At 44.4% G+C, this 20,889-nt stretch overlaps 1 protein-coding gene and 2 non-coding genes across 4 annotated transcripts; all 3 read left to right on the forward strand.

Moving 5' to 3' along the window:
• The first annotated feature begins 16,772 nt into the window (after positions 1-16,772).
• rpl12 (ribosomal protein L12) lies at positions 16,773-20,584 on the forward strand. Of its 2 annotated transcripts, none has more exons than XM_026176907.2 (6): positions 16,773-17,074; positions 19,011-19,084; positions 19,515-19,613; positions 19,789-19,870; positions 19,955-20,041; positions 20,420-20,584. In XM_026176907.2, the coding sequence occupies exons 1-6, from the start codon at positions 17,038-17,040 to the stop codon at positions 20,536-20,538; spliced, it is 498 nt and encodes a 165-aa protein (XP_026032692.1). In that variant the 5' UTR covers positions 16,773-17,037; the 3' UTR covers positions 20,539-20,584. The 2 variants fall into 2 exon arrangements, with proteins under 2 accessions (XP_026032692.1, XP_080159878.1); XM_080303752.1 differs by having other exon boundaries at positions 16,881-17,184.
• LOC113028106 (small nucleolar RNA SNORA65) lies at positions 19,125-19,252 on the forward strand. The gene has a single exon (XR_003273194.2). It is a non-coding gene; the product is annotated as a small nucleolar RNA SNORA65 (small nucleolar RNA).
• LOC113028113 (small nucleolar RNA SNORA65) lies at positions 20,116-20,244 on the forward strand. The gene has a single exon (XR_003273195.1). It is a non-coding gene; the product is annotated as a small nucleolar RNA SNORA65 (small nucleolar RNA).
• Positions 20,585-20,889: the final 305 nt, after the last annotated feature.

Consider the following 20,889-nt stretch of genomic DNA (forward strand, 5'->3'; position numbering starts at 1 on the left):
TTTTCGCCACTTAATGAGCACGACTGTGTTGAAAACACTCCAGATGTGTTTTAAGCCTGTGTGGAACAATTCCTCTGTACCCCGAGGAATTCTGCTAAAACAGTCGATGACAACAAGTGTTTTTGTATTAAATGAAGGAGGTGGAGGTACGGCAGTGAACATGCAGGCGTCGTGACTGGGTTTCTTTGCAATGTTTACAGGTTTTTTTTTATGAAATAATGCTTTTATTTTGTTGGTATTGGATCTCTTTGGTCACTGTGACGTGGTATTTTAGGTAAAACCTCCTTCTCATCTTCAGACCTTCTCACCTTCTTCTACTGCAGAATCCAGCCACAGAGAGCAAAGTCGGAGAACTGTACTGAAATGAGCTTGAACCTGCCCGGCTGATGAATATCAGGGATTACATGATAATCCAGGAGCAGAAAGGGGGGGGGGAAGGAAAACTAGAGAGCGCACTGGGACACAAAGAGACTGCCGAGCACGGCCGGATTAACCTCCTGAAATGCCCCGAGGCAAATGTTGGGCCCCTTCTGACCCCCCCTGTACAAAGTCAATAGGTTTATCAATGGATTAAACATTAAGTCCAGTTTTAAGATTAGTTTCCGGGCCTTTGTTCCAGTTTATTCCGGGTTTATTATCTCCTGTGGCCGGTTTGTTATATCAGAGGGGGGAGAGGAACCTCCTCTGTGTTGGACATGGATGTATACTGGGGCTCTCCCCTGTTTTGACTCCTTGCAGCTCATTTAAATGTTTGCAATGTCAAAGATTTGAGCCAGCCTTTCATTTCGTCCTGCTTGGAAACCTTAAGCTTCTTTTGCAACTTAATTTGCTGATGGTGTCGAGGCTTAACGGAGTTCAGTGGAATCGCTCCGACAGAAGAAATTAAACCAAACTCCTGGGGAATTGCTCCACTCTCTCAATTTGTGGCAAATCACCAGGGGACCCGCTCACCAGGGCAACTGATAACCCACCCTTGATTCGGCACAAACAGTCCTCTCAAACACTCGTTAATTAGCTTCTGCCTCCAAACCCTTATCAGGCCTTCCAACGTCTACTTGTAAAGGCTTGTCCTTGATTCAGAATGCAGCTGAACTGCGTTTCATTAATATGGCATGTTGGTGTGAGCGATGCTTCAGCGAGCATTCAGGCTGTGGTTGAACCGCTCCCTGTCAGTCTCCTGTTTCTCATAATGGAATGAAGAAAGAGAGGAAGTCTGTGGAGCGTCTATGGAGGAAGCCCTCAGAAATGAATCAGATTATATGGGCCAGGTGTCCTTTTACTGTTGCAGACTATCTGCCCTAAAGTCAGTAACCCGAGGGCTGCTTGTTTTGACCTAACAGCTTTAACATTAGCTCAGTTCCAGCTCTTCCTAATGGTATGTTTGGTTTTATATGTTAAAGGTTTGAATGGCTGTTTAAATCCCAGATACATTACAAACAATTTAAAAGAGAGAAACATGGTGCAGAATAGAAATCTGACCTGTGCCTGTGTTTCCAGCGTTGGCTGAGGCTCGTGTGCCTTCAACGTGCTGCCTTGTTCATCATCAGTCACGAGTCATCTCCAGCTTTTTATCAGCTCTGTCCATGACCAACAGTTTAAACTTTAATCACATGTTTAAGGATCTTAAAAAACTTTATACTATAAAGGAGTTTTTTGTACTTCACTTTATGCTCCCCACAATTCAGAGACGGAAGAGGATCATACGCTACGTTATTCTGACCGTCTCATCCATCATCCGGATCACGGCAGGCTGAATTCAGTGAACCTTCTCCCAGAATCTGGAACATTTAGCGCAGGTGTGGTCGACCTGTTTGAAAGGCCAGTACACCTCACAGCGCTCCTCACCAAGGTCTGATTCTGCTTTTCAGAAATCCTCTGATGGTGAGGCTTATCACAGAAGTCCTTCTCACCTGTTGTTCAAATCTTTTGTTTACAAGGGCAGCCAATCAGAAAAGTTGCCTTAAAACAGCTTATTACACAGAAGGGATGAACTGGGGTCTGCACAAAGGCCCTGTATAATGTAGAAAAAGATTTTTTAAAAATCATGAATAATGCAAAGCTACTCTGGAGTCAAACTATAAAAATACGTTGTTTGAAATGAAAAGAATAGGCCCACATTACAGTGCTGTGTGTCAGTGGCAGAAAGCACAGACGCGTAAACCATCGGTTCAGTCCACGAACAGAATCCGAGTATTAGCGGGCCATTAAAGCCTCGCTCTCGGGTAGCACCACACTGGACAGCGTTGTTATCTGTTGGGATGAGATGCATGGTGGGATAAAGGTGATCTTCTGGGACAGCAACGGTTTGAAACGTCCCAGAGCTGTCAGAGATAAATGGAGCTGAGTCACGCTCGGAGAAACAGCAGAACAAGGACAGAATGTTTTAAAGAATAATGGAGCTCATTTAAAGTCTGGACTCTGTTTACGTTCCTGCCTCGCCCGCTCTCAGTGCACACGGTCGTAACATCGTGGTTTTTTACCCCAATATAAAGTCGCCATAAAGGAGAAAAGTCACATTATTAAACATGAAATTCACACAAACTGAGGGGAGCTCGGTTACAGACACACTGCAGGGGTCCCTCGTCGTATCTCCTATTCACTGATTTGGAACCAGGGCAAGTCAAGAAATGGGTCAGTATTTTTTAATATTTGCTCCTATTTATACAGACTGTATGAAACATTGATGGAGCTTCTGCTAAAAGTGAAGTCAATGTGACAGTGCCAAAACCCTGCAGTTCCTCTAACAACCACCAGAGGCTCCCTCAGCGAGTCAGTCCCCATAGACTCCCGTGTTAAAACGGCCGACTTTACAGCAGAAGTAAACGCACTCACAGGCCGATAGAAAACCTGTTTTGGTCTCCATGGATAGTTCCTCCTTCTATACATGTCATTGTACCAACAGACCATCCGAGAAGTCTGAGCTCCAGTTTTGATGAGTGTAATTCTAGGATATTATTTGGATGCTACTGAGCGCTGATTTGCAAGTATCAGAGTCTGAGCGATGGTCGGTAATGTGTCCAAAAACCTGCCAGATTTAACACAGAATGCTAAAGTTAACGCTCCGTCCACCCAGCCAGCCGCTCCTCCGGCATCTTAATGGGGAAAAATAATAATACTGGTTATTTATACTAATAAGGGTAATGAATGAAAAGATGCCACATCAACATCCAGAGGCTGAATTCAAAGACAACGTAGATCAAAATGATGCATGATGGGGGGGAATTAACGGACCATACTCCGGTCTCAGTCGCTCCTGGGTTCTTGCTCCAGCAGGAACCCAGGAGCGACTCCACCAGCCGAGAGTCTGACAGTGAGTCCAAGGATTTCATCCTGATACCTGATGGCTGTAGGGTGTCGTTGCCCATAGAGGTCGTGTGTCCCTCCATGGATATGCCACCCAGACCGTCACTGACCAACACTGAACCAGTCGTGCTGAACGATGTTACAGGCAGCATGACGTCCTCCACGCTGTCTCCAGACCATTTCACGTCTGTCACATGAGTTCAGGATGAACCTGCTCTCGTCTCTGGAAAGCTCAGGCTACCAGTGCTGATTCTGGTATTCTTTGGCAAATGCCAATCAGGCTCCACGGTGCTGGGCAGTGAGCACAGGGTCCACTAGTCAGCGTCGAGCCCGAGTGCCGCCTCTGTAGGGTCCAGGTATCACCTTGTGCTACCAGTAGGGACACTGACCCTGGACAAATGCAAAACTAGTGAAAACAGTCACCTGTGAGATCATCCCTGCTTGGGGGTGGTCTCATTGTTGCCCCGCTCACGCACCTGTTGTTGCTTTCATTACCACCAAAGCAGCTGGTCCTGACTAACAGCCTAACTGAGCAGATCCATGTCCAAGAAGTTCCACTGACTCGATGCTGGATTTAAAGTGTTCCTTTGATTTTTATATATTTCTTATATTTTTTTAACCACCTGTATTACCATGAACATGATTATCAGATCACATGTTCACAGACATGACGAATTCGTCAGTGCAGTCACAGGATGTTCTGCTGCTAAGGAACGTGGGTAATCGTGTGTGTGTGTCACAGTAAGAGGTTAACTGTCTGTCATGTTCGTGTATGAACACAGCAGGTATATAAACACCTGTACTTCCTGTCATCTTTGGTAACTGCCCACACGCTTTCTGTTGGTGCATTTGAGCCTTGCTCATTATTTTAACCCCCCCGAACTGAGTCAGATTCAACTTTGACCCCAACATTAATCCTTTCCACCTGGAGCTCCCATCCCTTCATAAGCGTGCTGCTGCTGGTGTGATGAACCGGCAGTGACGTCCTGTTTTCTACCTGAGCAGCAGGAACTGTCGACATGTCATAAACACACAGGCATGACCAGCAGCTCTGGGGATGTTTGTAGGAGAAAGGTCTTCGTGTTATTTTAGTCGCAGTACATTCCCACGCTTTCTTTCTTTTCTTTTCCTTTTTTTTAGAACAATGGAAAATGTCCAAAGCTTATGATGAAGCAGGATAACCATACATGACAAACTGAGTGTGTTATATGTAAAGTCATATACGTGACCTCATGTGAAATGCTTGTGGTAGTCGTGCAGGTCCAGTCCTCTGTGGCAAAATTCAGGTCTCTGAGTCCGCCTGTTGCTGCAATCACTCAGAACATGGGCTGCTTCAGATGAAACCAACCAATCATTGTCAATCACTTCATGTCACAGACGCAGAGCAGCACAGCCACTTACAACCCCCCGTCGACTTCACCCGCCGTCAGAGGCCAAGATTGCCACTGTAGCTCCAGTCAAGTGACCGCTGGTGATGAAGAGACCACCCATTCCTCCACAGACAAAAAAATGAGGGAACTGGGACATCTCATGGCTGAGTTAGGACGAGACCTCCGATACAGAGCCCCCCAGTTTGACTCCCAGCTGACTGTCCTCTTTATCCACATTTTCCATCTCACTATAATCACAAGCATCAAAAAATCTTTATAATAACAGAAGGAATCGAATAAAGAAAAGTGGAAACTGGAGTAACAGCAGGGATTTCAAACCAATGCTGGGAGGAGCTCAACTCATTCATGCTAAAGATCGGGGAATCCTCTATGCATGTTGTGTTTGTATTACTCCTCATTGTTAATGTGCATATACCAGTATGTGCCTTGAACGAGCATTATATCATGTAGAAGTATACGAAACAGTGAGTGCAAATGGAAAATCAATCAATCAATCAAATAGGACCAAATCACAAAGTAAAGACCTACAATAATTCAGAGAAAACCCAACAATCAGTCGAGCCCCTATGAACAAGCACTGCTGACCCCGACCCACAAACACTGACCCTGAACTTCAACAGGTAACAAACTGATGAGCAGACAGGCTGCAGCCGCGTTTCTACCTGTTCATGTTTCTACAGTAGAATCACCATGGCGACCACTTTAAACGCTGTTTGTGCTGGTTTCCATCTTTGTTACGTGCTTTCAGTTTTGTGTTCATACCTAAATACTAAGACGAAGATTGTACGTGTGCTCATTAGGATACGGATTTGAGTTGGAGTGTGGCTGCAGCCTCAGTTTATGTTGTTACATTGTGATTATGTGTCAGTGAGTTTCAGCTATTTTACAGTAACATGAAAGTAATGTAAAGAGTAACATAATGAATTACTTTGTCCTGGGAGTAATTAACCAAGCTAGTGCGTTATTTTTAAGAAAATTAATACATGTAATATTTATTACATCTACATATGTAATAATTAGCAAAATAACAGAAACACCTCCAACATACACAAACATTTGAGGGTGCAGCATGCAACTGTTCTGCACAGATGCCAAGTGATGCTGTTTCGTGATTGTCACGGCGGGGTGCGCCGGTGTGAGGAAAGAGGTAGACCCAGATGCAGACATGGTGGAGACAAACGTAGTTTCAAAAATAAAGCGAGCCTTTATTGGCTGATTGCAGAAGAAAAACAAGGAACTAGGGAAACTAAGGAGGCTATGAACACTGTTAACAAAAAGGCTGTGACACTCAGTGAAAAAGTAGGAAAAACTATGAACACTGAGTAAACTAGAAACAGAGAAACAATGGAGTAAACCTATGAAAACTGTGGTGAGGTTAACAGAGGATCTGACAACGACTGAGCAGAAACACACGGATTAAGTACACATAACAAATCATCAGGGGAAGCAGAATCACACGGGGAAAACAGCTGACAACAATTAACATAATGACAGGACAGGGGCCGTGAAGCTAAATACAATAAACAAAAAACACAAGGATCCTTCAAAATAAAACGGGAAACATAACGAGACCCAGACATGACTCGAACTAGACAAACAAAGAAAACGTGGACATGAAACATGACAGATAAACACAGAAAACTTCACACAGGGATGAGACAAATGGGAGCTTGATAAATCATGAATTAAAACTGTAACCCAGACATGACAGAATGTAACCAGATAAACTGAAATGAAACTAGACTGAAAGGAATAACAAAAACACCAAGAACTCAGAATACTGGGTCACATGACCCAGGACCATGACAGTGATGGTGGTGACTCGATGAGAGAAATCTGTAAGGAATCAAATCAATAAGTGATATTGATAATGGAATCAAAATTGCTAAATTCCTATTGATTCCCATCCCTACGATAAAACCTCTGGTAGGTCCAGGCTCAGGGAGCGTTGGCCGCATCCGAGGTAGGGGAGGTTCTTGTATAGCATTTTTCACTTGAGCGCTCAGTCACTAGGTTGAAGAGTTATTTATCACAGAAGGTTTTTCACCTTGTAGTTCTATGTGCAGTGATAAAACCCAGTGTGATTTCATTCATGGCTGCGTTGAGACAAAAACTACATGAGAGCCAAAAGAATCAACGCGAGGCTTCGGAGCAGAAATAACTGTGTTAATGTAAAATCATTTAGTATTCACATATAGAGAAGAGAAGTGAAGAAGAGGGTGAATCTCAAGCAGATTTAAAAAAAACTAAATGCAATAATTGTATATTTAATCAAAGAAAAACTGAAGTGAATGAGTCTTTAGACAGTCACACGATGTTTGTGGTGGTTGTTCTTGTCTCTCTCCATGCTTCACAAAACCTCAGGGGGCAGTGATTAGTCAGCATCAGATAGATCAGGGTTGATTCAGGTTTTCTGATTGCATTGAATTTTTATTGATTATTGCAGTTAACGCCTGCAACCGTTACACGAACCATCTAACCTGTAGTTAAAGTAAAACTCTACATGATGTATTAGGTTACTTTAACGTGCCGTCAGTGATATAAAAACTATATAAAGAAAAAAAATTATATTTTAAAAAAGGGATAAATGAGCCAATAGAAAGATTTGTCGGGCTGAGTGTGACGAACGAATCATTTCGAGTGTCGTTGTGTTGTGGGAGCTCAGGGTTCACAGACGTCAACGCTCATCTCGTTTGATTTGTTTTTTTTAACTGTTATTTAATCGGAAGTGAAACTCTGGAGATTAACCTTCTGAACCCAGTCAGTGTGTGCTCTGGTTTTGCTCTTCAAACGTTTTCACTCACCGTCGGTTCATTTGTCAGTATAAAGACAATTAAAGATCTCTATTTAAACACAACCAACCTCGCAGAAGGAGAAAAACACAATTACAATCCGAAAATTATTTTAAAGAAGACAAATTAAAGTTAGATTTCTGTCAACACAAACAGCCACAAAGATCAGCAGCGAGGGTCTCTGTGAGCTCGTTTGGTTCACTGGTTCAGCTCTTTGTGAAGGCTGGGAGGTGGTGGCCGTCATCAGACCCTTCTGTTATTTCAGCCTATCCCAGCTGACACAGGGCAGGAGGCAGGAAACGCCCTGGGCAGTCCATCACACGACATCATCAAACAATCAAAATAACTTTATTTAATGATTTTTTTAATGAAACATGCTTTTCTTTGTTGCCTGGTGGTTTGATGGTTGGAGCACTCTCCTGCAGCAGTGATAACCACTGAGCTGCTGTGCTGCCTCACATTTAAAGGACCACTCCACATATATTACATAAGCCAGTATTGCCTCAGTTACCTCTGAGCTGGGCCAACCAGGCTAAACTTAGCTAGGCCCCAAAACCACTGCAGAGAGCTCTGTTTAACGTTGTGATGTTATTATATTTATTCCAACAAACAATTTTCCAAAATGAAAAATATATTTTTTAAAAAGGTCACATCTCAGTGGGAGACGTTTCTCTAAATCCGTCTTCATGCTTCTTTTCTTTAGCGTTCCAGACAGCAGTTTCTGTTCGCATGGTGCTGCATGGCGTGCAGGTTCTCAAATATGTGACCGCACTTTTAATGAAAGCTTCTAATAAAAATGTGGTGGGGGATTTGCTGCCTCTCGCTGTTTGTCCACAAGAGATGACGTGCTGTTACCCACAAACCCGAGCAGCTCTGTCGGATTCACGTGGCTGCGTGTGCAGCTGGTAACGTGCTGAAATGTAGCGCCGTTTTCCATTAATGCACTGTGTTCACACTGTAAACAGGTCGATGGGAAGCACACATTGCGTTGCCTCCCACAGCTGTGTGTGTGTGTGTGTGTGTGTGTGTGTGTGTGTGTGTGTGTGTGTGTGTGTGTGTGTGTGTGTCTGTGTGTGCGTGTGTGTCTGTGTGTGTGTCTGTGTCTGTGTGTGTCTGTGTGTGTGTGTGTGTGTGTGTGTGTGTGTGTGTGTGTGTGTGTGTGTGTGTGTGTGCGTGTGTGTCTGTGTGTGTGTCTGTGTCTGTGTGTGTCTGTGTGTGTGTGTGTGTGTGTGTGTGTGTGTGTGTGTGTCTACCTGTCTTTGAGCTGGACCTGCAGCCCCCGGGCCCGGTGCTCGACCCGTATAAAAGCTTCAGGTTCGCTCTTTTCTCTCCATCTCTGACAGCATCACTATCTTTTGCTTTGTTTGGTTTCCACTCCACAGCACCTCCACCTCAGACCGCCCACACATCCACATGCACAGCACTGACGTCGCTGACTAACACACATCACTTTTAAATGACTCCGTTTGGTTTATAACGTTCGTTGTATTTTCTCCTTCGCTGTTTGTGTTCTGATAAAAATCAAATCCTAATAATCGAGAGTTACTCTGCTGTTCTGCTGTTTCTCATGTTCAAACTGTGGATGTGCTCTAAAGGCTCAGTGTTACGGTTTCTCTTCTCGTGGACGTGCCGTTTTGTTAAAGCAGCGTTAAGGGATCCTTTTGCATCTGTGCCCTGACACATTTACAGCAAGTGACGTGAAATTAAACAGGAAGTTCGAGCGTTTCCCCATTACTTTTATCTCCAAAAACACCTCGGATGTCCTGGTGAAATGCAGGAGGCATCTTAGATCAGCTGCATTACAACACTGTTGTGCTATGGTAACATATCAGCACAGATGCCCCGCCCACCTGCTGTCCAAACTTTATGTATATGAGGGGAAGTTAATTAGAAGAAAGTTGTGTGGAGGGAGAGAGCTCTAAAGGAGGACGTTTCGCACAGAGGATGAACTGAGGAGCACCGAAGCCCAGATTAAGATACAGAAGGATTATTTTTAGCTGTTAATCATGCAAAGCTGCTGTAGTGCTAAAATAACAAAATATGGTGCTGAAATCAGAGGAGATGAACAGAAGAGCTTTGATTTAAAGGTGCTTATAAAAAATAAATTCCCTGTTTCACGATGTGGATGTTGTAGTGTTACCATGTCGTTTGGCCACTCTTTGTTTCTTAAAGTTAACTTTTACCTGAGTTGCCAAGAAAACTGTCCTCATGAACTGGAAAAATAAAAATAATCTTAATTCTAACCAATATAGAAATGATCTATTAGATTACATTAGTCTTGATACAGCCTCTGACACCACATCAGATCAATCGCTCTGGGCTCCTTTGATCAGCTCCATCATAGTGGGGGTGGGGGGTCATAGTTTGGTCCCACCTTGGCTGTTGTGATTGGTGTGGTGGTAGGGACAGGCTTGGGGCGTCGGGGGATTCCCCAGGAGCATCTTCCTTGGAGGGCTCAACCCGGGGTAGCGGTCACGGCCTATTAAGGGCTCTGTTGGCTCTTAGGTGACGGTTTCCTCGTGGCTGCATGCAGCGGGGCTATAGGGGAGGGTCTGTGCTGACGGATGTTGGTTACTGACCTGGTAGCCTGGCTGCCTCTGGGTGGGTCCGGGGCGAGCATGGAGTTCTGGGGGTGCTCCGCCTTGGGGGCTTGGGTCCTGGTTGGTGTGTTGCCTGGGTTGTAGGCAGGTGGGTGTATGGGGGCTTAGCCTTGGCGCAAGGTGCCGCCAGTGCATCGAGCCACCTGGGGGGCTCATCAACTGGTGGGGAGGCTGTTACATCTTTGCAGGAGGTCTGCTCTCTCCAGGAGATATAGGAGAAGTGGAGGAAGAACTCAGCCTGGGTGTCTATTGTTCTGTGTAGTCTGGGAGATGAGTGGATGATGTGGTGGGTGCAGTTTTCTCTGCAGTGGGGTCGGGCGGCGCTGCTGAACTGGGCCCCGGTCCGGATGGGCCTGGGCCCCCTTGCCCTGGTCTCTGGGCCTGGGGCTCGGTCACTCAGGCACAGCTGACTGCCGGCGGAGCTCACGGGCGCGTCACTGCAACCCCCCCTGGCTTCTGCTCCGGGGCTGCTGAGTGAGCCCTCATCTGGGACTCTCCTCAGCTCTTTCTGGGACAGTGGCGCAGCTGCCCCTCTGTTGGTCTTCCTTGGTCTCTTGTGTTCTGGGGGCCTCTGGATGTCTGGAGTTTTGATCTCCTCCATACCTGCTTCATGCCCTGGAGGACGGGGCTGTGGCCCCCCCACACCCTCTAGCAGATCATTACATGAAGGAACCTTTTAAATACTCATGCTCACAGGTGTACACACGGGTGCTCACACACACAAACTACACCCTTTTTGGCTCCTACCTCAAAGCACACTGTGTGCTGTCGATCGTACGTGCTGCACAATAATGTTTAATATTTACTGTTAGATTCACATAGATCATCGTGATGATGTTGTTTATTATATTGCTCTCTTTTTGCTTGTTTTCTCTTTTTTCTTTCTCAACAGGTGATCCAGGTGATTGATATTTGTATTTTTTGTCTGTTTGTTTTGTTGTTTTTTGTTTTTTGCCCTTCTCCCCCGTCCCTCTTCCCCGCTCTTTTTCTTTCCCTCTTTCTTTCCCCAGTCAAGTCTGTCCCGTGTTTAGCAAGTGAAAATAAAGTAAACAATAAAAGCAAAGGTGAATCAAATGGACCGTTAAGGCAAGGCTGGGATGGTCCATTTGGTAAAGTAAATCCTTTGGGCACCTTTCTTTGCCTTTAGACAATAATTCTGATGACAAAAGAGCCAAACGGGACAGGCGGGAAAAAAAGAAAAAGACTTGTATCTGGGTTGTCCTACCTCTCACCTGAACCTGATTCTGACCTGAATCTCAAACAGCTCTGTAAAGTTCCTCCCTAAAAGAAATGACCCAGCATAATGTCCCTGCTTTCCATCCTGACAGTCCTCACAAAGACAGACGTACAAGCACACACACCGTTGGACAGCTCATTTGTTAAACTCGGGGAGAATGATCTGATTTCCTCTCCTCCGTCTCCTACTCGACCTTTTCCCCGTGTTTGCCAATCAGTCTCTCTCCCTCTGTTCCTCTCGTCTTCAGTCTAATTTTCTCTGCTTTATAATTTCCTCCATTGATTTTTTTGGAGGACGGTTACAGTCGAGGGAATCGGGCCAGAGCACACAGCCCGTCTCTTTTAACTGAGCTCAAACGAGGAGAAGAAATTGTGTTTTGGCTCCTCGATCGTTTCAGTTCACGAGCTCGTTCACCACAGGAGCACGTCTGACCTTGTTTCACACTGACCGGGTTTGTAAGAACTTTCCTCTCCACTTCATTCGGTGCACAATAAAGTCGTGATTAAAGTCTTATAGGGTTTTAATTGCTGTGTCCAAAATCACACTTTCCTTCTTTTGTTGGTGACTTCCAATAGTTGAGAGTACAGTAGTTCACTCCTCTGACCCATCACACTAACTGCTCACAGCAGTGACCTCCAGTTCTTCACTTTTTAAATATGTTTGGCCATAATTAAGTCCACAGATTTGGCATGTTTAAAAATCTAAAAGTTAAAACAGCCCACCTGCCTCACCTCATGTTGCTTACATCTAATCTCTTTGGCTCAAGTACATAATAAAACAGAAAGCATAAATATGTCTCCAGGGCTTATCTCAGTAATAACAATAATAACAGTGAAGCGTAAATAATATTTTTATATAGTCACACAAAAGATCACTTCCTGATGACCAGGAAAGTCGATCTAAAAATTAGCCAATGAACTAGACACAGTACACGTTCTGCATAATACAGAGAAAGCCTCCGAAGACCAAATGGATTCATCCAGTAAATCTAAAATATTATGACTAGTGCATGACTTGGCAGTCTAGGATTGGGTTTTATCAAAACCTGCAGTTTCTCTAACGTCCAGCAGAGGCAGCAGTGAGTCGGTCCTCATAGACTCCCATGTTAAAACTTCGCAGCTAATACAAACGTGTTCACAGCCTCATACACACACTGTTTGGACTCTATAGGTAACTTCCTCCTTTATAACACCTGTATGGAGGGAAAATGTTTTTATGCCTCACCTGGATTATAGTTTATATTATTATGGGCGTGGTCTGCTTTGACTGATAGGTGGATGGTGACACAGGTATCTGCTTCCTGTCTGAGGCTTCACCTCAGCTGTCGTGTCGCTGAACTGGACCTCTGGACTGTGTTTGTGCTGTTGGAGCCTTTAGGGGCATTTTAATGACATCATGTGACCTAGAGAGGAATGCACCAAGGTTACATGCACTAGTTTGTCAGTGTGTAGTTTGTTGGCCCTGCATCTCTTACCTTCTATTCCTGAAAGCATCAGTGTTTGGATCAATCTTGTTTTAGGGGCAGCTTGCATCCATTGTTGAGCTGCGTGCACCATTTTCATCTTTACCGGTGCAGTTACCCTAACAAGTGCTGAATCCACAAATCAGTCTCTCTTTGGTAAAAGTCTCTGAGGACCTGAGTTATCAGACCAAAGCTCTTTTAACCTGAGGCCATAGTAGAATTAGTTTGCCTTTTAACAACAGCAGCTGAATGTATGAGTAGCTCGAGTCAAGTATTTGTGTAGGTGGACTAAAGCTATCCACCTTTTTCCACAACTGAGTTATTTATGATCACTGGCAGAGGAGTGACCCCTCCCCCTTTCCTGTGGTCTACTATAATCGCTTTTGTCTTGCCAACATTCAAACCTGTTTTACGCGATTTTTCCAGGGTAGTCACATCTTCCCTGTGAAATCAGTCTCTCCCACGAGTGCTGTGCAATCTGCAAACTTCGCAGTGACCTTATTGGCCTTGTTTGCCATGCAGCCATGGGTACAGATCGAGTGCAGAAAGGGACTGGTACACCCATTCTGACTATTAGTGAAGAAGATGTATGCTGTCCACCTTACTTCTTGAAGATGCCCAGTCCAAACCTCTGTGATCTAGTCATAAAAGACAGAGATCAGACCAGTGGTGTGCAGTGACTTTTACAAAATGGCAAGCACGGGGAAAGCTGCCGGCCTCTGTGCCTACCCAGCTCCAGTCACTGTTAATGGGAGACAGATACACCCTTAAAATAGAGACAGGTACAGTTTCCTATGGGTGCAAAACAAGAAGCGCTTTCAGCAACAACAGCTGACTCCAAAACAGTGCTGTCTGAGTTTGAGGAGCAGAGAGATTGATTTACTTTGGTATGTTTTTATTTATTTTTAGATTTGAGAAGTCAAACACTGCTTGCCTTGCTGGTCCTGATGGAATGCCACTGGTTTACACTGAGAAACTTACTGACCAACATAGAGAGCTCGTCCACAAAGAGCATCCTCAGTCCTCGTATAGGTGACCCTCCCATCCATTGCCTCTGTTCTGCAGGAGGGATCATGCAGATGATGGATTCAACCAGCCCCTAAAAAACTTGCTCACTGTGGGGATAAGAGCTCTGGGTCCCCGGTCACTGAAGCTGGTCACGTTCTGTGGAAGAGGTACGCTGATGACAGATTTAAAGTAGAACAGCATAATCCAAAGGGAGGTGGAAATATTAAAAACTGTCACCTGCAAGCTGCTGAACGCAGACATTCATAACATGACCAGAAATATCGTCCAGGCCAGAAGCCTCAGCTAAGTTTGCTAAACTGCTTAATGCGCATGAGTGAAGTGCACTTCAGTGTACTTCCATCACCTGGGAGGAAGGATATTATATCACTGAGCATCCTCGTGATTATACAAAAGGCCAGCATTTGTTGCAATCATGAAGGCTCACAGTTTGTTTGTGCAGAAATAACAGCTGGCGCGTTGCCTTCATGCTGTAAATGTGTGTGTGTTCTCACACAAACAGGCGTGTTTCCATCACTTCAAAGGACACAGCATTACATTAACATACATTTCCTGCGGACCATAAACCCAGTCTGCGCCTGACATTTGCTGTTTCTGTCTGTGATGACTTTTTGTGCATGTAAAGGAGAGCTGCGTCTGTTTAAACTGATGTTCACACAACATGAGAGGAACACACAGAGAAACAGGAGCATAGAAACAGAGGTGAAACTGGACTCCCTCAAGCTTCACGCTGGTGTAGTGTTACATTACTGTAAAATGACCCGAGTTACGATTCATAATTTATAAGAAGTACGCAGCTAATATTAAGTTTTATTCTTATTTTGATCAATTATTCTCAGCTTTTAGAAAAGCCTCAGCAGCCATGCATCTTCAGACACCCTCTTCCTCCCTATTTATCCTCATTATCAAACATGTAGTTGACATAGAAATAATATTTAGCAGGATAAAAACGTTGTTGAGCTTCAGAGCAGCAGCTTTCTGCAGCACTGGTGGAGCTGAAAAACATCAGAATGATTATTTAAATGTGACATTTGCTATAACTGTCGAGGATTTCTGAAAACACTCTTTTTATCTTGCAACTTGTGAATTTCTGACTCTTCTCACAGATTTTCATGATGCATATTAAGCAGCCCAGCAGTGATGATCTCTGCTTCTCACCCACTTACTCCCTCTTGTGTTCTGTTGCTATTCCTGTAGAGCAGCTCTGAGTCAAAAAGTCCTGCAGGAATCAAACAGGAAAAACGCTGTTTTCATGCAACTCGTGTTGTGATGAAACAGCCGGCAGCAACCTGGAAGACGAAGCAGAGACCTGCAGCACCGACACAACGCTTTCATGCTGCAGCCGCACACAGGCCCTTCAGCCCGCTGCAAAGGATGCTCGTCCACTCAGCGCCCACGAGCGGCACTTTGGCCTCGTCCGAGGTCACGAGCAGGTCAGAAAATAACTTCCCACGACCGACTAAACTCTCAGCGCCAAACACGACACTCTGCATTGTAGTGCTTCCATCAAAGGCACTCATGGTTTCTCTTTCTGTTCCTCAGAGCTTTGTATTATTACTGTATAGTCAACCATGCTGCACATGCATCACTGGCCCAATCATCAAATAAGCTAATTTACATCATGGAGCCCTGCTCTCAAAACTGACATAGATGTAACTGTCTGTGAAACTGGATTTAAGAAAAAAGTACTTAAAGTTTGTTTTTTTTAAAGCATGTTTAGCACCAACTCCTGTCGTCTGTGGATTTGGTTTTCTCAGAGATGTCCTCCACCCATTTAATCAGGAGCTGTCAGTATTTACTCCCACACAGCAGATATCTGCAGGTTATATATTACAGATACATCTTAAAAATTAGAATACTGTGAAAGAGTTAAATATTTTGGTCACTTATTTCAGAAAGTGAATGAATAAAGGATATTTCAAACAGAAATGTCAGGCTTCTGAAAAGTACGTCCATTTCTGTCTTGATGCATGCTCAGTCATCCAGACAAGTAAAGAAAAGTCCCAGAAAGTTGATTCTGTTCATCTGGACGTTTTCAGTGGGAGAAACGTTTCGTCATCATCCAGGTGAGTCTTCAGTCTCAGCTGACTGCAGGTTTCCAACTTTAAAAACAGGACATTTGCACAATAACTGAAACCAGCCCACTGAATGAACACTGGGCTGTGAGATCAGTTCCTTGATCGTTAATATGCAAATTTTCATGGCCATTGATCAAAGACATTCATCAATGGCCATGAGTACCGTGGGGAATGGCTGCAATCACAGCATTGTAAGTTATATCCTGTCACGCACTCCAGATGTGAGGAGTAACGTGTGATTCGTAAAAATAAGGTGCGTTTGGTCTGCACAGGATAATAACCTGGGTTGTTGTTGTTATTTAAACATTTCTCTGCTTGTTTTTAAAGGAAATCCCATCTGATTTCTGTCATCATTTACTGTATTTGTCTTTATTGTTTTAGATGAAGTACTGATTAAACTGAATACCAACATTTTACTTCGTTTTTATTGTAAGAACATGAACATACAGTGTATATTTGCATGATAAACTGGCTGTGTATTGTGCTTCTGGCACGCCACTGTGTGCCTTATTTGATTGTGAAAAACTCCATGATGTAAATTAGCATTTAAATTTGCCATGAGTAGCGTTTCATTTTTCTTCATACAACAGACGGTGTGTATTTCTGTGTCTCTGTGCTGTTTACAAAAATTCTCTTTATGAAAGATCCTCAGGCTGAGACTGGGAGCAGATCACATCAGAAAGAGCTTCCGGTGTAAATGTATTTACGTCCAATGTAATTTTTTTCTAGTAAAATACAGTTAAATATAATATATATCACTGATGTAATTTATGCATTTATTATTTGAAGCTATATTAATTCAAATTTCATGGAGTACGCTCGTCTTTTCAGATGTCTTTTTATTTATTTATTTATTGTTCAAATAAATCCACTAAAGTTTTAGAAATGATTTTAGCAATTTAGTTATTGGCTAAAGTAAGTCTTAAACCACGTCCACATGGCGTTTCGTCATACGTCTCAACGCGAACTGCGACACATGTTCTCGCGGGACTTGGCTGAAGTATAAACTCCTCCGCAGCCGCCGGTCTTCCTTTCTCTTTCTCCCCTTTAGAGGTGAAGGTGCAACAGTTATCGGTCGTCCCGAAGCCGGGTTCATCCGACACCCTCACCAACCAAGCTGAACTGAGCTCAACCTCCACAGCAGCAAAATGCCGCCCAAATTCGACCCCAACGAGATTAAAATTGGTATGTTTTGAATGTAATAAAAGCAGACGCTTTTTCACAGCCGGGATGGAGTCGCTCTCTGCCGTCTGCCTCCGCCTGCCTGGCGGCCTGCACACGGCGCTCACAAAATGGTAAAGATGGGACACGAAACGCGACGAAGAAACTCAGTTTAGGCTTTTGTTGATGTTTGTAGAATTAATGATGCCAATTGAGTAAAATATGTCAGGTCGGAGGCAGGTGTAGAGGGTAGTGTAGTGGGTAACGTGCTGACCCACGTGCAGCTAATGCTAACGTAGCATCTAATGCTAACGTAGCAACTAATGCTAACGTTAGCCACAGTTAATTACCTTACAAATCGCTGAAGTACATTTATGAGGAAACCGTTAGTCTTCTAAAGGGTGTTAATGCAATATGGAGACCATGTTTGGACAGCTTTTAGCGATGAATAATGACGTAGTTATAACAATTGTTATGATGCTAATTTTGGGATTGCGTCAAACACTTGACGCAATGCTGCGGTTAAATCCTTTTGTACGTGAGAGCATGTACTGCTATTACAGCATTAGTGCAAACTCAATAGAGTTAGCATGTAAACTTGTAGTCTTTTAAGCCTTAAAACTACATTTCTCCAGTGGAAAGTGTAGTTTGATCAACGTGGCACAATATGGAGCTAATTTTTTTCCTAATGTGCCCCCACCCCAAGGGCTTCATTGGGGTAAAAAGCATCCTAAAATATGTCAAAGATAGAACTGCTGAATTGACACTTATGGTTGGAGGTTACTTATGATGGGACTCTTACAGGTCCAGCTGCTGTTTATTCCTTTCAAATTCCTGATCTGCAAAAACTAAGTTGGCTAAAGCAGGTGAAGGTTTGGAAAGTAGTGTAATTTGTTGACATGTTGTGTAATTCAAAATATTGTTATATCTAGGCTTTTTATGTTGAGTGTTGGTTATGTTTGCCAGCGACATGTGGGCGAAGGAAAATGGAGGGAGTGTGAGGGTCAGCTGTTGGTACAGATGGTTCAGCTCCTGTTAATCCTCATTAGATGAGAATTTTGGGGAAGCATCAGGTGTTGTCTGATCACTTAACCTCTAGGAGAACAGCTGTTTCACAGCTTCAGATGCAGCCATCTGGCTCAGGACTTGGGTTGAGGTCATCGCTTACAGTTGGGCTGTGAATGCAGGAGTGCATTTTGGCCAGTGGGTTCCTGTCTTACCCTTTATGACGGCCAAATGTGATCCATCACTACTGCGTTACCTACAACCAGGAAGCTTTAGTGTCGTGCAGATATCTGACTAATAAATGCACATCAGTTGCTACTGTAAAGGTTTCAGCCCACCTGAAATGAGATGTTTGAAGTACGAGCGCAGCTGCTGTGAGTTTAGTCAGCACAGAACTGCAGGAATTCACCAGTTTGGTCACTACCATGTCATGTTTGAGATTTCTGTGATGCAGAGAAGAACAATCAGTCACTTCATAAGTGTTTGGCATTTATTGGCCAAAAAAACCACGTAAAGTCGGTATTTACAGTGGTGACCTTTTTTCTTTCAGTTCACTGGCGTTCATTTGGCTCAGAAGCTGATATTCATATCAGCTTCTGAGCCAAATCCTGGTTTCAGAGCTCTGTCTGTGCCTCGTTGTTTTAAAATGAGCACTTTTAGGGCTTCTGCTCATTTACTGTTGTTTTAAAGACTGGCAATGCTGAAAGACCAACTTCTTCCGAGATCCAAGACCATTTTCTGTCATGGATTCAAAAGGATCACAGAGTGGCTCCAAAATGATTAAACTAACATTTCCGGACAGGCAGAATTCCACAAACTGAGATCGGCTTCATTTGATCAGCGCGGGTGGTTTCTTAACATGTAGCTTTAGTTAGCGGTTTTATTCTGAAGCTTCAGAAATGACAGTTTTCTGTCTGTGTGCAAAGGCTTTAATGCAGTCTGTCATTTCTTTCAGTGTACATGAGGTGCACAGGAGGAGAAGTCGGCGCCACCTCAGCCCTGGCCCCCAAAATCGGACCTCTGGGTCTGGTGAGTATCAGAAAATGTGTGATTTGGATCAAAGCAGCCTCCCGCCACTATGCCCGTCTGTCCCAGTGACTGAGTATAATCCAGAGGAGGCTCAGATTGACCCAGCTTTAGGAAACAGGGCGGCCCAAAACCGATGGACCGCTCTGTGCCGAAAAGTCTGGAACACAAACTGAGACTCTGTTCCTGTTCTCAGCATGTTTGATCGTTTCAGTTTGGTTTTTATTGGTTTCAGCGTGACTGTGACAGCACTTAAGTGTTTGTTTTGCTGGTCAAATACATCTGTCAGTGACAGGGAAATCACGGCTTTAAAGATGTGTGCACAACTGTCAATATTTGCAGTCGCCTCCCACAACAGACTGTTTTAAGACAGGAAGTCCCCTCTGTCGTACCTGAGTGACTTACAGAGCGCCTCTCTCTCTCCTCACTCCAGTCTCCCAAGAAAGTGGGTGACGACATCGCCAAGGCCACCGGTGACTGGAAGGGCCTGAGGATCACTGTGAAGCTGACCATCCAGAACAGGCAGGCAGCGGTGAGTTAACCAGTGCCACCTGCAGACACACAGGCCTCGTGTGTGTGTGTGTCTGTGGTGATTGGTGTGTGTCTGTGGTGATTGGTGTGTGTCTGTGGTGATTGGTGTGTGTCTGTGGTGATTGGTGTGTGTCTGTGGGTTTAAAGTTTCAGTGGATGCCGTTTGTGTTGAACAGATCGAGGTGGTTCCCTCTGCGTCGGCTTTGATCATCAAAGCCCTGAAGGAGCCTCCTCGTGACAGGAAGAAGGTCAAGAACAGTGAGTGTCTCTGAACGCACGGACCGAACGCGCTCGGCTTGCTCAGGTGCTTTTTGCTCACCATAAACTCTTTTAATCTTCCAGTTAAGCACAGCGGCAGCGTGACCTTCGATGAGATCGTGGGCATCGCTCGCGTCATGAGGCCTCGCTCCATCGCCCGGGAGCTCTCCGGTAAGACCTCACAGGGAAACCTGGGTTTTTCAGGGCTGTTGATTGGCTCCTCTCCCTGACCGTCTGCTCAGCCTCCCGCCACTATGCCCGTCTGTCCCAGTGACTGAGTATAATCCAGTGGAGGCTCAGATTGACCCGGCTTTAGGAAACAGGGCGGCCCAAAAACCGATGGACCGCTCTGTGCCGAAAAGTCTGGAACACAAACTAAAGTAAATCAAAGATGGCCGACTCTTGGCGCCGTCCAGGCTCAATGTTAAAAACCCGTCTCTGGGAAATGAGCCTCAAGTGTTGTTTCTAAACCTGCTGCCTGATGTTAAATATCTGTTAGTCTTTCATGTGTTTCTATTCTGGCTCATGATCATTTTTATTCCTCATCAGGAACCATCAAGGAGATCCTGGGAACCGCTCAGTCTGTGGGATGCACCATCGATGGCCGCCATCCCCATGATGTCATCGATGACATCAACAGCGGCAAAGTTGAGTGCCCATCTGAGTGAACAGGACACTGTTCCAAAAAAATAAAGGTTTTAAAAAAAAACAAAAGGACTTGGACCATTTTTCCTTCTCCCAGTTTAAATAAAAGATGTCGACAGCGTTTCAGCATCTCTGATGGAACGTCGGGTTTTCAGCACCTTGGAGCCAAAATCGAGATGAATATTTGTTTAAATTTTAGTATTTATCCTTTATTGATCGAGTGACGTTAACACTGAGTTTTTCTGTATCCGAAATACAAAAAGCTTGGAAAGCGAAGCTCGTAATTCCGGGCTTCCTGCCAGTGCCGGTGGTCTCGCAGCGTTGGTGGCAGAGAAACACTCGGCAGAGGACGGACTTCACGAACAAACCGCTTT

The sequence above is a fragment of the Astatotilapia calliptera genome, chromosome 1 (genome assembly GCF_964374335.1).
Source record: "Astatotilapia calliptera chromosome 1, fAstCal68.1, whole genome shotgun sequence".
Classification (NCBI taxonomy): Eukaryota; Metazoa; Chordata; class Actinopteri; order Cichliformes; family Cichlidae; genus Astatotilapia; species Astatotilapia calliptera.